At 30.3% G+C, this 16,551-nt stretch overlaps 1 protein-coding gene across 3 annotated transcripts in view; it reads right to left on the bottom strand.

Annotated features, from left to right (window-relative positions):
- Positions 1-16,551, bottom strand: part of Sli (slit guidance ligand) — a 303,228-nt gene that overhangs the window by 18,019 nt on the left and 268,658 nt on the right. For all 3 annotated transcript variants that reach the window (XM_074240537.1, XM_074240536.1, XM_074240538.1), the window contains 15 exons: positions 13,192-13,263; positions 11,648-11,719; positions 11,020-11,233; positions 9,820-9,986; positions 9,504-9,647; positions 8,402-8,473; positions 8,093-8,236; positions 7,834-7,997; positions 5,047-5,197; positions 2,703-2,921; positions 2,502-2,573; positions 2,218-2,381; positions 891-1,092; positions 724-795; positions 567-638 (listed from right to left, as the gene is read on the bottom strand). In XM_074240537.1, the coding sequence (XP_074096638.1) occupies positions 567-638; positions 724-795; positions 891-1,092; positions 2,218-2,381; positions 2,502-2,573; positions 2,703-2,921; positions 5,047-5,197; positions 7,834-7,997; positions 8,093-8,236; positions 8,402-8,473; positions 9,504-9,647; positions 9,820-9,986; positions 11,020-11,233; positions 11,648-11,719; positions 13,192-13,263 (2,001 nt within the window). The remainder of the gene's footprint in view (positions 1-566; positions 639-723; positions 796-890; positions 1,093-2,217; positions 2,382-2,501; positions 2,574-2,702; positions 2,922-5,046; positions 5,198-7,833; positions 7,998-8,092; positions 8,237-8,401; positions 8,474-9,503; positions 9,648-9,819; positions 9,987-11,019; positions 11,234-11,647; positions 11,720-13,191; positions 13,264-16,551) is intronic.

The following is a 16,551-nucleotide window of genomic DNA, read 5'->3' as shown; positions in this document are numbered from 1 at the left end:
TGTTTTTGATTCTTTAAACAATACACAAAAAAAAAAATCTTGAGTCAAGCGTAAATTTTTTTAAATCAAGAAAATCTTAAGGAAGACTGAAAATTTCTTGAATGTAGTTAAAATTTTTTGAACGAAGTTCTACGCTAGTTTGAAGATGTGCCAACAATCGCTTCTACTGTTTTTTTAAATAAAAAAAATTTTCTTCAAATTTAGCTTATTTTATGTGACTTTGTGATTACTGCAAACTTGCTCTCGAGGTCTTTTGCGAAAAGACAATCATCCAGTAAGAAGAAATAAAAAGAAAAATAGATTTAAGATTGAATATTAGAATTAAAAAAAAAAATAAAATAAATTGATTTGAACAGATACAAAAAAGTATTTTACATTTATTTAAAGATATTGGGTTAGAACTATATATTGAAACTTTACTTTCAACAATTATGTATGATACGTCGAGTAAGATCTATTTGTGAAAAAACTTTTAGCTCTCGAATCGATCATTTTTGTCACATTCATAATACATCCTTAAATTATAAATTAATAATAATAGTAAAAAAACTTTTTGTTTTTCTTACATTATCCTTAAAGATTTAAGGCCTGCTAAAGAATCCTTCTGTACACACTGGAGTTTGTTGTAGCTTATTATCCTGAAGAAAAAAAAAAGATATCAAAGTTCACATAAATTTACCTTATATTCTGTATAAAAATGCGATAACAGGTAATGAAACTTACAGGTGAGATAATTTAGTTAAATTCTTGAAGGTATCGTTCGCCAGCATAACAATCTGGTTGTTACTCAAGTCTCTGTCAAATAATAATAAGTCAGAAACACTCGATGTGACCAAAACTGTCAATAATTATTGAAAAAATGTGGATGAGTATTGACAACTGATACTTACAATCTTGTCAGCATCCTCAAGTGGCTAAGTCTCTCGGGTTGAATCGTTTTTATGTCATTTACGTCAAGGTACAGTTCAGTGGTCTCCGGTGGGATGCCACGGGGTATTTCCGTTAGATGTGATCTGGAGCAGCTTACCACTGATCCTGCACAGTGACATCGCGGTGGGCAGTAATCGTCACCGAGACACCCGACACTATCACCTGAGACATTAAAAATGTCTTAAGTTATAATGATGAAAATTATAATGATTCATATAAGTTTGATTTTTTTTTTTTTTTTTTTTTTTCAGGGAAGTAATAGATAATTTGACTTAATAATTTCGAGTATCTATTTATTTTCTATCATTAAGATCCAACAGCCATAAAAAAATGACCAGGTCACTTAATACAGATACTTATGAATGAGGTACCGGCGGGTAATAAGGCCTAGCTAAGGGAGATTTTGAAAAAAATCGAAAATATTGTATTTAATTATTGCAATAAATCATTAATTTTTAAATTAATACAACGCAGACGAATTCCTAAAAAAACGATTTGAGTAAATGATAAACATTTTTTATAATTCTATATTTAATAATTTAAAATCATTGTTCTAATTTTTATCAACATCTTAGAAAGTATTGTTGCTCAATTTAAGTGATGATTGATCTCTCATACCAATTTTATCAAGTATAGTATAACTATTTCCAGTGTGTATGACCCGCAGGCCTTATTACCCTACCGTAGTAAAATAAGACCTATTCGCAAGGTTTTTGAAAAAATTTAATTTCGTGTTTGTTTATGGTGAAAATTATTATTACTCCTTTATATTTTATGGCTAATGTATTAATTTAAAAATTAATGATACATTGCAATAATTTTTTTTTTTTTTTCAATTATTTATAGTCGCATAAACTACTAAGGTCATGAGCGACTACGGTAGGGGGTAACATTTTGAGATTGGAACTAGTTTTATTTTTTGGGCTGAGCAGAATAATACACTTAAATATTGAAAATATTCATTGGTGTATAGCTGAACTCGAACCCGGTCCAATGCTTTGGTAAGCAAGGGCCGGATTCGATAAGCTACTGCGCACCTCGTTGCAATAATTAAATGCAATATTTTCGATTTTTTTCAAAATCTTCCTTAGCTAGGCCTCACTACCCGCCGGTACCTTATAATAAAAAATTTCATCTCCATTAAAAGAATGAATAATTATTCATATTGGAACAAGTAACAAAAATTTTATCTTCAATGAAGCCATATTTTTTCAATTGTTAAAGATACATATTTATGTATTTATAATATAAACATGAAAAAATATATATAACAATAAAGAAACTTACTGTTGCATTTGAATTCATGACGCGGAATGTCTTTAACGTGGGCGTCCTTCAATCTCGGAGGATCGTGGCATCGTCCAATAACGCCTGGAATGTCGCGAGTTCTCAACCACTCGGCGAACCATGCCAGATGACAATTGCATGATAAAGGATTGCCTTGCATGTTGCTATAAAATTATTATTATTATTAGTAGTATTATTATTATTCCTTATTCATCTAGCTTTTAAGAAAGTTTTAATAAAATAAAGCTATCCGTAATGTTAGAACGAAATTTAATCGAACTTACATTTCGCGAATGTGAGCTAGACCCTCGAATGAACTCGGCATCACACAAGTTATTGCATTACCGCTCAAGTTTCTGTTTAAGAAAAATAAAAAGTATTAAAACAAAATATCAAATCGATAATAGTAAAATAATAGTTAATCGTATTGTGTAATAGGATTTCGATATCTTGAAACAAGTTGTTTAAATAGAATAGATACTTACAAAGTTTTCAAGTTAACCAGCCCTGTGAACATCTTATCGTGAACTTCTCTTAGTTTATTGTCAGACAAGAGCAGTTCAGTAAGTTGATGAGCTCCTTTAAAAGCAGACGCTTCTATTCTGGTAATTTTATTTCTTCGAAGATCTAAGTGTTGTAATTCTGGGAGCTTTTCAAACAGACTGTCGGCTTTGATTTTTTCAATCTCATTATTCCCTAATAATCTAAAGTTATAGCGAAAAAAGAGGATTCATTAATTGATTATAAAACTTTATATTAAATTTTTAAGTGAGTTATTTATAAGGGTGTGGAAAAACTTTTTTACTTAAAGAGTTACTTTTAACTTTGAACAGTAATAAATTTATCCAACAAGAAAAAAGTTATTATTTATAAAACAATTATTTTCAATTCAATGAGTAATGACTAAATTATTTTTTTTTTTACGAAATTTCAAATTTTAATTGTTTAAATTTTTTTCAAAAAATCGATTGCGTCAATCGATAATTCTTCGTATCAGAAACACGACAATTATTGACAAATATTATTAACCAGTTGATTTTTTTTTTTTTTTTTTTTATTAGTAGGTTCACTATTAATTAACGAAGAGTCAGATAAAGAAGAATAATTTTAATCCGTCAAGTTTGATTGCAATTAACAAAACTTGAAATTAGTAATTGACGCTGAATAATAAAAATATTCAATCAACATCCTTTAAAGGTGCTTTTTTCTCTGATTCCCACAAATCTTACTTATTATCTAATGCGCGTTCTAAATGCTATATCAAAACATGAGCTACTATACTGATACAAAAGTGAACTTAACTTAAGAGAAAAAATTTTGAACCACGAAGACGATTTTGAAAAAAGTAATTTTCTTGAATCAAGAATAATAAATTCTTGAGCCAAAAAATTAATCGTGATTTCATCAAGTAAATTTTTCTTGGCTCAAGAATTTTTCATCTTTATTTCAGAAATTCATTTTCTTTTCTATTCGTGATTTAAGATTTTTTCTCTTGAGTCAAATTAACTTTTTGAATATTCAAAACGTAAGCTCAACTTCTCAATTTTTTTTCCACTAAAAATTCAATGTAGGAAAGTCCTCGGAAAATTTCCGCGCACCTTTAATTATTATTTCAAAAGCTAAATTTTGGCAACTATGCAGAAACCTGAAAAATATCTTTGATGGCACTAAGTGGTAAGTGTTGTTTTTCTGAAGTTTTGCACAGCAAATAGTAAAGTTGTTTGTCTATATCGACTTCCAAAAATATTGACAGCAATAACCAATTCAAATTTTCAAATTGACTGATAAATTTAACATTTTTCTGAAAATAATATCATTTATTCAAAGTCGTAAGACGGACGACAGAGACTAAGGGCCATTCAAAGTGTCCCAACCATATTTTGGGACTTGGTCACTTGTGAAGAGTTGTTGCATTTTCAGAAGCCAATATGAATCGCTATCGCTTATTTCAAGTTGATAATTATTTTTTGAAGATGAATTATCGCAAATACCAAACTGTGAAGAACTTTTAAAGAGTAAGCACCTCTAGAGAAAGTCGACTGTAAGAGTGGTGATTCATACCATTGTTTTTTACGTAAATATTCTATAAAATGGTTTAGTATGTTGCGTTTACGGCGTTTGCATCACTAGAAGCACTAAGTTCAATTCCTTTTTTCTTCTTTTACTTCTTCCTTGTTAAAGTTATTTATAGTCATATTTTTGTTATTATATTCAATACTTTTGATTTATTGAAAAATGAAAAAAATTGTTCTGTTGTTTATTGCCAAAAAAAAAAAAAAAAAAAAAGGTGCATAAAACTTTAAACGTATTTATAAATTTATGAATTCCTATTTAAATTATCAAATAGAATAAAGCATTTTTTCTATGAAGATCCAAAAACTCAAATTTGGAACAAAAAAAAAAAATTAAGTAGCTTATTAACATATTACAGATTGTTTTTGTAACAAAAAAAATGAAAGCATAATTTATTTAAAAGGGTTGTTTAAATTCATTTTATAATTCTCAATAAAACTTGCATTGAAGTAATTGTTCTTGTTGTTGAAAACTTGTAATGTAACTTAAGGTTGATACTCATACGAAAAGTATTTTAAATTAGTTTTCAAAGTCTCAAGATATTATGATATCACAAGAGCTCTCAGAACTTAAAAACAAACAAATAAAGTCCTTAAATAACATCTTGAGAAAGGAAATTAATTTTAAATGGACGCGGTAATTTCTTGTAACTTTGGAGTGTAAATTTATGAGTTTTTAAAATTGAATTAACTTCTCGCAAGAGGCTTGGAAACTAGCGAGATTCTATATAAATAAATAATATGAAAAATCAATTACAGTGTTGATGTATAAATCGGCAACTCTCGAGGAATCGACGTAAGTTTTTTATCAGAACAATTTACAGTTGCTCCGTTGCACGTACAAGGTGATGGACAAGCTCCTGGTAGAATACACTCACCGGCTCTCTTGGTCAGTAACTTTTCGTCACCTGGAAACATCAAAATCTCTTGGGTACAGACTAGCATAAATAAATCTGCCTGTTCTATTCTTCCGTCATCAATTTTTATTTCTTTTCTAATTTTTTTTTTTTTTTTTTTTATCAATAATAATGAAATATTTTTTAATCTCAAAATAATCTCTTGATTTGGAATGGAATATGAATGATATGATCAACGATTCGTGGTGATGTACAACATTTAAAACATTAACAATTAATATACATCACCACATACATAAATAATAAATTAGGAGTTTATATTAAACGATCATTATATTAAATTATCAAGTGTCCATGCGTCATCACCTGAATTGACAAGTATTAGAAATTCCAATAACTTTGGTTGATTGTGTTTAATTATTTTACACACACTGATAAAAAAACTGCCTTGATTCAGAAGAAATAATATTTTGAAGAAATATAAATTAAATACAATTTATTATTCTTGCTTCAAGAATTTTTTATCTTGAATTTCCAATTCTTGGCTCAAAAAATCTTTATCTTCAGTCGATAATCATTGTCTTTTGTCGACGGTACATTATTTTTGATCGATAAAGCATAATTTAAACAAGCATAAATCCTGATAACTAGAGTAATTCAATTTTGTTTCACAATTTATATGTTTTTGATTCGAAAAATAGATTTTTGCATTCAAATTTTCAGAATAATTAAAGTTGTCACTTCAAGATTTTCTGAAAAGTATTGCATGTCTTAAGCGCGAGTGCAAAGGTATGCTCTATTATTATTAATTTAAAATCAAGATTTCGACATTTTTTCATATTAAATTATATTTGAAACTTATGATGTACATGTAAGTGACACAAAAAATACACCAAATGAATCCTTAAATAAGAAAACCGGATTGTTATTTTAAGAAAATGTCATTTGAGGGAACGGTATATTGTTAATGATTTTAACAATATTTTTTTTCGGTGTCCAAAAAAATTAATTTTTGTTATACTCGCTCCAAAAGTTCAACTTTTGAGCGCTGGGTGGCGTCCGTAAAGGCATTCTTTTCTAGAGACTCTACCATACCGTCTTTTTTTCACGGCCTAGGCCGTGATGTTTTACCCTCTCCTTTTTTTTTACAAACTTTTCGAGTACTCCCAAACGAAATTGAGAGAGATTGTAAAAAAAAAATCACTTTCTAGTGTACCGATCAATGATTTTGAGTAAATTTTAAACAGTTACTATTGAGTGTCGCTAATTTATTCTCCGCTGGCAGTTTATTATGAAGCGAGCTCAATGTTAATAAAATAACAACCACGCCATAAATAAATATTGATAAAAAGATAATTAATAAAAAATTAAATTTTTTTTCCCTTGTGAAACTTCATAAAATTCAAATATGTCATTGGTTGCCTCCTATCCCTCAAAAGTTAAACTTATGAACCGATAATAACAAAAAATTTTGTATGACATTCAGCCGTTTAGTGGCGACTTTGACAACGACTTTTTTTCGATATTCGCTTTAATGTTCGTGACGCGAATGTTCGAAAATGAGCGTAAATCTCGGCTACGCTTCGGACTTTAAAATTACGCCCGTTTCGAACCTTCCCGCCGCAAACCTTAAGCTCATATCGAAATATCGTCGCTGTCATAAAACCGCCCCTTCACGGCCTTATGACATAGATATCTATTCTCAATACAACTTGAAGATAGCTGATACATTGTTCAATTGTGAAGCTAGCTGACCACCGGTAATACAATCTTCTAATTGATTCTTTCTTTATCGTTCACTCATTTAATCAGGAGAGGGAGTTCAATCCGTGTGGAGAAAATACTATCCATGAAAAAATCTAAACAAGCTTTAAAATAAAATTATAAACAAAATTTGTTTGACATTTACTTTCCATTAAATTTATCTTTATAGTGTATTCTAGAGAGTTATTTTTTTCTATCAACATTGGATTAAAAGTTATTGAAAATTGAAAATAGGATTCAAAGTATCAGTAAAAACGTGGACATTTGAACTTTATTATATTCAATTTACTCGCACTTAAAACATGCGTATTTAAAGGTACCAAGTTTTTTAATGTACATCAAAGAAAGTTTATAAATTATCATTTTTTTGGAAATATAGATATTGTATGCAGATTATTTCAATTCGAATGCTTTAATGTCTTGAAGCAGAAAAGAAAATATTTTCCATGAATAATGAAGTTTTTTTTCAGTGTACGTATGAAAAAACATAATTAATAATGACAATACAGATATTAACATTAATATAAGCGTACATACCATGGGTAAAGACAGGGTAGAGTTAAATCTGTTTTAGCAAATTAAAAAAAAAAAAATGTGATAAGCATTCACTCTAAGCATTCACGTGCACACAACATCAAAAGAGTTAAAAGAAGAGATAAACAATTCAGATGAAAGAGAACGTGGATGTTATGAAACACGTTTTATATATCTCGCAATATTTTTTCTCTCTTTCTGGCTCTTGTCCTTTCACAATGTGGTGACGATAATGACGATGACGATGATGATCATGATGATGATGGTGACGATGATGATGATCATGATGACGAGATGAAAGCTCCGGGATAGTGGAGAAGGATAGATAAGGTTACCGACCTGAACCATCCTGCCGAAGTAAGAGATACCGTAAGTCGAATCATGCTTACCCTTACATTTGAACTTTTCGTCCCGCATAACGTCAATCTTTCGCTTAGCAGCTCGTTTTGGAGATTCACATTTAGCCCCGGATGTTTCGATTGGATGCTCGTGGAGATACAAGCTCAGCCACCGTAAGTTGCAATCGCAAATAAACGGATTTTTCGCTAAATGTCTAAAAAGTAAATATTTATCATTATAATTTAGTTTACTGATGTTATTACATACAATTATTTACTAAACTTTTATAATAACAACAATAATACGCACAGTGTTCTAATGCTACGCAGATTGGCGAAAGTTCCATTCGCAAGTGATTTAATGTTATTATCGTAGAGTGATAGCAATGTTAAACTGGTGAGGTCACGAAACAGATCGGTACGTATGCAGGAAATATCATTGGCATTTAGTAGACTGAAATAACAACGGGAATAATGATTAATTAACAAGTTTGTGACACAAACTTCATTCTATTCATATCATCATCGTAGAGAAATGAATTTGCAGAGAAAGATAACGCTAACAGTTATTGAATCAATATGTGCACTAGCACGTTCATTTATTTTAATTTAAACTCACAGTAATTGCAAACTAGTTAGTCCTTGGAATACTCCACCAGGCAGTTCCGTTATTTGATTACCGTACAATACTCTGAAAATAAATATTTTAAATTATTTTATGTAAGTGTAATAGATTATTTTTTTCTAGTTTTTTATGAAAATATGTCAGTTTATCATTTTTCAAAAGTATCTTTAAAAAATGAACTGAATTGAAACATTTTAAGCAGTTGGTCATAATTTATAAATATTTTCTGAATTAATGAATTTTAATTTGTTAAAAATAATTTTTTTTTGTAATTCGACTGCTTTCGACGCTGAAAATATTGTTTTATTTCTAATTCGGTAGTTTTGCCTCTCACATCAAATATCACTTACTTACTTCTGCTCATAATTTTTTAAACATTCTTTACTAGTTTAATGATATTTCATAGAAAATTATTCGGTCGGGAATTTCTCAATTTTTTAGAGTAATTACAAGTAAAGTATTCTAATAAATATGAGTTTTTCACAAAAATTTTATTGTCCTTTCTCTGAAAGAAAATTAAAATTTTTCGTTTGGTTAAACTAGCTCCTTAAATTGATTGCAATAATTTAGAAAAATTTCAAAATAATAAAAAATGAAAGATAATATACGTCGATTTGGTGTGGAATCTCAGCCTAATAGTTGTCATAGAATGAAGTAGAAATAGTTGCATCTCTGTCGTACATATTTGTGCCTGGTGCTTTATTACTGTTCTCGAGTATGTCGTCATTGTAAAAAAAATTTTTAATTCTTTAATACTCATGTTTTTAGGGCGGTAAAAAAATATTTTTAAGCTTCCATTGAAGTTAAAAAATCTTGAGCATTTATAAACAAAAAAAAATAAAATTTTTCAATTTTTATCATTTTAGCGTCGAAAAATCAGACTCACGGAAAAAAGATTAAAAAATAAAAATCTCGAAAATTTTTCAATGCTTTTAACATATAATGAATATTTCTCCATAAAAAACTAGAAAAAACAATTTTTTCGTACTATCGTAATATACACTAATTTTGTTATATTTGATTCTAATTAAATTAATGACCATCGTAGTAATTATAATCACTATTAATTAAAATCTATGATAACAAAGATGCTTACAGAGATTCAAGTGACTTTAATCCGTGGAAAGCGTCAGCAGCAACTTTTTTTATTTTATTATTACTTAAATCAATTCTCGATAATTTTCTATAAGGTGAGAACGCCTTCGGTGGAATTTCCGTAATGCTATTTTGCTCGAGCCGTCTGGAAACAAAAAAAAAAGCATTATAATTAAGCGTCATCATAGTTAATTAATCGGCTGTGTAATCCATTGTGTATTGTGATTAATCGATTGACTGGCTGATTGATTAATGAGTTGATAAATTCATGATAGTGATAATGATAGTGAGTTGATATGGTATTTGAATATAATTACAATTCAGTGGTGTCCTCAGGAAGATGAGTTGGTACTTTTTCCAAAGAACTCTCGCGACAATTAACAATTCCATTGGCACATCTGCACGGATGTGGACACTGAGGTTCAGCGATACACTCGGATCCAGTCCGAACTTCTACAAGGCCTGGGCACTTGAACTCGTGCTCCTGGAAGTGAAAATAAATTCATCAGCCAATTACATTGGCATCTGGTTTGAGTGTTTCAAGTTGTCTGGTCAGCAGTTTTAACAAACTTCTTTTTCTTTCGTACTTTTTTTCTTTCCATGAATTCTTTTTATATTACTAACTCTAGTTCTAAAGATAAACTTAACTCGAAGTGCCAGAATACACTTTTACTTTTTAATAATTTTGTTTTTTCAGAAGTAGCTATAGTTAGTTATTTAGCTGGTTTGTAGATATACCACATGCGCTTTAAGTTTCTCATTTAACTGGAAATACTGCGAAAAATTTGAAACTTGAATTCAGTTACAAATTGCTTCTAAATTTTGAAATTTGGTCTCTAATAAATTGATAAATAATCTGATTTTTATTCATACATATTTTCTTTTACAATTCCATTATTTTCGTTTTTGTAAAAGTTTTAAAAAATAATAAAATTTAGTTCTGTTTTACTTTAAAAGTCAGCAGGATTATTTACTTTTTCATAAAAATTAAATATTTCCAATCAAATGCAGAGCGTAGTCATGCTTCGCGCTTAAAGTGTGCAATCTACGCAATATTTACCATATTTTATTGTATTATTATCATTGATATTATTATCATTACTTGGTCTGGCTTGTTTTATGTAGTAAGGTCTACTTAAATGTGATTTACAACAGATATTTGTATTTTAATAAAATTACCCCGATGCCCACCCACAGAATTGGCATTTTATACAAACAAAGTGGTTTAAACTAAAAAACATGAATAAGAAAATAGTTTAATGCTACGAAGAATAAACGGCAAAATCATCTCAGCCATATACAGAGACGATTATTCCCGATTGTAACATTTATTATTATTCTTTTGTAGTTACTTTAAAGTGCCGGTATAAAACTGGTTATTCACTTTATTTAATGTATCGTATACGCGTACAAAAAAAAAAAAAATAATGGGTCAAGTTTATTATGTCCGAGCATTTAAAGTTGAGTCAAAAGACTAACTAAAGATCCCAGACTCTTTTCCACGGTTTATGACATACTTGCAAATCGACGAGATTCTGTCCCTTGAGATGAGCCGGCGCGGCACATTTCGTATGCTGTCCAAGTCGCGGAACACTCTTTAGATGGCGTGACAGCCAGGCTAGATGACAGTCACAAACTAGAAAGTTGTCCGTGAGTTTCAAGGTACGCAATCGCGCCAAACCAAATAACATCTCTTTCCCAAGGGTTGTTAGTTTGTTGTTGTTCAATGTTCTAAAACAATTTTGTTATTTTTAATTAATTCAAAATTACGAATAATAGTATATTGTGTAGCTAGGGATAAAACAAAATGATTTCAGACCAGAGTGAAGTTGTCTGCCCGAGTGAAGCGAGGGCTGGCATCAATCGGTCTGAGATCGTGTTTTAACCCGCGTCACACATCATATTTTTCATATAAGTTGCATTAAAAATACTAATTTTAATGTCTGGAACCAACCAGAACCAAATAGTTTCAGACGAATAGCGAAAATACCATTTTATGATAAGACTTGTTAAAAAAATGATTGATTCCTGCCTGGCAACAGTCGCATTGGTCTGAAATTGACTACTTTCGGTTGGCTCAACATGCATTGAAACTCGAATTTTCAATGCAAGTTATATGAAAAAGTTTTTTTTATCGATACTTACAAAATTTCTAAGTCTTTCAATTCTCTAATAGCACTTTCGTCAATGCACGTCAGTACATTATTATCAAGTAATCTGAAAAGTAAATTTATTATTCGTCGTCTATTACCAGTCTATTAATTAATAATATTGATGATTGAAATAAACAGTCAAGTCGAAATTTATTTCTATTTTTCGGTTGAGGAATTAAAGATCGCGGAAAATTGATATTTTATGTGCACATAATTTTTATTTGTATAAAATAGTATTTAAAATGAAAAGTCAAAGAGTTCCCCATTTACTTCGATAGAAAAATAAAAGTTTTCAAAACTAATTACTTCATGAGAAGTTCAGGAAACTTAATTTTTTTCAGAATTTTCTTTTTTTTTTACAAATTTTGAGCAAGTTTTAAATCCTCTACTCATTTATGCAAATCTCCTCAGCATAGTGACTTAGTTTTATTTTTTGAAATTTAACATTCGAAAAAATACGGAGCATCAGATATTTTTAATTTTTTTCACCTGAACGGTAAAAAGTAGTGTAAAAATCATATCAGATGATACAAAAACTGTGCCACTAGTGATGCCGACTGAGGTGATTCTAAAATTACACCACACAGTGATTTAAAATCTGTATCTATAATGTATATTTAATTGGAAATTGCTGACGACTTTTACTTTAACCTTGTTTACAGTAGACAGTAAACACGCGTAGACAGGAATGTTTGACTGGTATTTTTATTTAAAATTCTTTTAATTTTCAATGCACAAAGTCGTAGGTTATATAATCCTCATGTATTTATTGGTGTGCGGTTAACTGATCCCCGGAATTTCATACCACGACAACTGATACCTATAATTTGATCCCAAAGACAAATGATACCACTAACAACTGACCCCTAAAATGATGGTCTTCGTGGCGAAACTTTAGAGGGGTCCAGGGTGGAGCCCCGGTGGGGGTTGGGAGCGAAGCCCCCATTTCAAAAGAAATCAAACATTATTTTATATATTATGCGGTGTAATTATGATGATGATGATAATAATAATAATAATGATGATGATGATGATGATGATTATGGTGATGGTGGGATTAGTTGTCGGTGATGATGGTGATGATGATGATGGGATCATTTGGCATGGGATCAATTGTCATGGGATCAGCTGTCGTAGTATAAGATTACTGGGATCAGTTAACGTAGAACCGTATTTATTATTATTTTAAGAATAATTATGAAAAGTATATTTGTTTAAATCGATGACAGAAAAATATTTATCAAGATATCGTCAATATAACTTTATCAATATATTTATGAATCATTACTGTAACTAATGCATTGTTCAATTAACTACAAAAAAGTAAATAAATCTATATCTTTACACTTGTTACATTATAATTCAGCTAATTTTGCATTTTTCTTTCAGTATGTAATTCTAATATCAAGCAACTAATGAAATGCAAGTTTAGTATCACTTGTAGTGTAATTTTTAAACCAAAATTTTTTTTCTGTGTAACTACTTACTAATCACTATTATTATTATGATTATCATAAAAAATGAAAATATTCTTACAAATGCTTCAGAGCCGACACTCCTCTTAAAGTTTTTGGCCCAATCATTGCGATTTGATTGTGACTGAGATCCCTGTAAAACAAAGTTAACAAATTAAAACAAAGTTTGATAAATAAATGACAGCGATTACTACTAGTACAGAATACTACTTGTAAACACGAAACCGAGAAAGAGAAAGAGAGAGAGAGAAAGTAAATGAATCATGTCATAACAAATGTCATTGATCTGAAAAGTTTTGTGCATAACGCAATTGTGTAAAGTCGTTGTTGCGAGGTCATGTCACGACGATGAATAAATGTTCAGGGCACTTGCACTTATCACGAGTTTGGCCTACTTAAGCCAGTGCATTATTAACGTGCTACCAGTAGGGTCACCGTCACCTCCTATACCTGGTAGTTAGTCATCATCATGATTGAGGATTGTAATATGCCACAACTGTCAATAAATCCGATATTGACAGTTTTAATAATGTACATTAGCCATCAAACGTCTAGACTTTTGAAAAAAATCAATAAACAAATAAATTGAAGTAGCTACGACTTACGACTCGATAACGAGGAACATTTTTTGCCGGCTACTCAGAACTTTTCGTTCCGCTTAAGTCGTGTACACGTGTGCATTGAAGCGCATGGAGTTCATTGTTCTTCGCAAGCACGAAGCGATAATACTGTCGGAATACTTGAGGAATGTTTGAGTTTGAAAGAGTTAAAGGCCAACAAAGAGATCAATTGACTTGGCACAGTTGGCTATTGGCAAAGAACACCCATAATACATGCGTACTTTTTGTCGGTCATTACTTTCTAGGATTAGACTGCATTTTCAATCGCTTTATTTACACGCTTAAATGTATGCATTTTTTGCGACAAAGAATTACGCTTTTTCAGATTACTTTACTTTGCATATATAATTTTTAGTCGTTGTAATATGGCTGTAAAAGCAATTGCTAAAATAAAAAGCGTAACAAATTTAAATATGCACTGCATCAGAAATTTTTTATTAAAGATCATATTGTCCTCAATTTTAATGTTTCTCTGTCAACAGTTACTTGAAAAAACTTGTAGTTCAATGACAATCTTTCCACTTAAAAGTTTAGCTAACAAATAGTTTGCATAATTATTAAAAAATGCAACTATTTGATGTAATGTATGTTTTTCTATACTTTAAAATGTTCTATTTCGAAAAAGAAAAACCCAATTTGTTTTAGTGGTCACTTGTTACTAACGCCCCCTGTTGAAATTATTGGAAAAGAAGTCAACAGCCTGTTTACTCGTTACAATAATCTGCATTATCATTTAGATTAGACATGGCTGACGGAAAGAAAGAAATTGTATCACATCGATCATAAGAAAAGAATGAAAAAATAATCAGATTTATTATTTGATTTTTATTAGAGTTGTAATGTTGACAATTTAAATCATTTTCAAATTGTCGACCATATTTTAACGACTTGCTTATAGTGTGTGCCATAATTAGTTCAAGTAAAATTGAAGCGTTCATTAACGTAAAATATGTCTATCTTAACCATGAATAATCTTTGAAAGTGTTGAATCAAACAATCATATCGAACTTTATCAATTGAATTTTAATCATATCATTGTTGAACGCTTGTTTTTTTTTATCACATAAACACCTCCTGGTGCTTTAAATTACTTTTAAATTTATATGCTCGTGGATTTATAAGTATTGCCAGTTTTTCTTCACTAAATAACTTAAAAGCTTTACTTGAAGATAGAGTAGATTCACTTGAAAGTTATACCAGAGGTACTGCAGTCTAGGCTGTTAACCAGACATCAGTGATGATAGGTTAGGGACCGTTGGGGCACGGTTCGCCGTTCACCGTCTACTTCTCTGAAACTCGCAATCTGTAATTATGTTCTCCGTATAGTTAAGCCTGCGATGTTGAAGCGGAGGATAGTAATGAGTATGATAGAGAGTGGAGCATTATTAAGCTTTGGAGCTCGAGTAAGACAAGCATGGGGAGATCCAAGTCCCAGTTCGCTCGACCCAATCGAGAAAGCAATTACCGAATTTCGACGTCGCACGAACCCGCACGGGACGTTCACGATTCCGCAGTGGAATTCGCAAAGGACTCAATGGACGATTCTCTCTTGATCTCTCGTTGCATTAGCTTCTGGATTTCTCTCTATTCCAGATGCGAGGCTTACACTATTGATAAGACCAGTGTTAAATTCATCTGGCTAGAAATTTCGGATATTACTATTTGTTGAATCTAAATTGTATTGCTATTGTATATGATCTTCGTATTATTCTCCTTAAATGATACAATAGTTTAATTTTTTAGAGTATGATATTTAGTCAATTGAAAAATATATCTATTTAATTAAAAATCGATAACAAATTTTCAAGAATGGGTGTGTTACTGAAAATTACAAAATAAAGATACGTCAATCATAAAAACAATTATAACTGTTCTTTACAAACACTGCAAATCGAAAAAGATCAGTTTTTTTATAATCATTTAATTTATTACATCTCTTAAGCGTGAGTGCGAAGGTATACCAAGTATTCATATAAAAAACAGTCTTGATCGCGACCGTTGCGATCCATTTAGATGCCACGTACGATACACACAAAAAACAAATTTTTTGCGCCAAGAAAATTTTAAGGAAAACAAAAATTATTTTGGAGCAAAACGAAATTTTCTTGGCTCAAGAAATGTATCTTGTCTCAAGAAACTTTGACTTTATTCAAGAAATTTTCAATCTTCCTTTATATTTTCTTGAGCCAAGAAAATTTATACTCCAGTCTAGAATTTTTTTTTCCAGTGTACTATTGCTACTGTCGGAATACAGTTTTCTTAACTTTACCATTCTATAGATAGCAATACACGTATCGTTATAGTACCAAAATCATATTGTACCTCGCAGAAAACTTTTTTTTAATGAAACTTACAAAAAAATAAGGAAAACGGTTGACCCTAAATGCCATCCCTGTAACTTTCCGCTAATTCCATATTTAAGCGCTCAAAATTGCACTTATGACGTTTTTGAGCTCATCATGCTCAAAAATATAATCTTCTCTCTTCGAGTTCAAAAGTCTAATAGAGGTTTAATAAAACACAATTTTTTTTAATTTTCAACCCGCAATAACTTTTGAATGAATCAACCGATTTTCACGCTGTTAGTGGCATTCAACGCAAGCCTCATAAAGGATCTTTAAATTTAAATTTATCGAATAAGGAATTTCAAAGTAATTCTGAAAAAATACTTTTTTACGTTCTTAGTATCAATCGACGCGAATTTTCAAGCTCTAATAATTATTCTAAAATTAGAATTAATTCCCTTCTCTAGATTTTGAAAAATCTTAAAAAAAAATTTTTTTCTTAAATGATTTTTTTGA

Source organism: Cotesia typhae, unplaced genomic scaffold (genome assembly GCF_013202065.1).
Source record: "Cotesia typhae breed Kobodo isofemale line unplaced genomic scaffold, CoteBio_Ctyphae contig_27, whole genome shotgun sequence".
NCBI lineage: Eukaryota > Metazoa > Arthropoda > Insecta > Hymenoptera > Braconidae > Cotesia > Cotesia typhae.
Note: the sequence above shows the minus strand (reverse complement) of the source record. Positions and strands in the feature narration are given on the sequence as shown.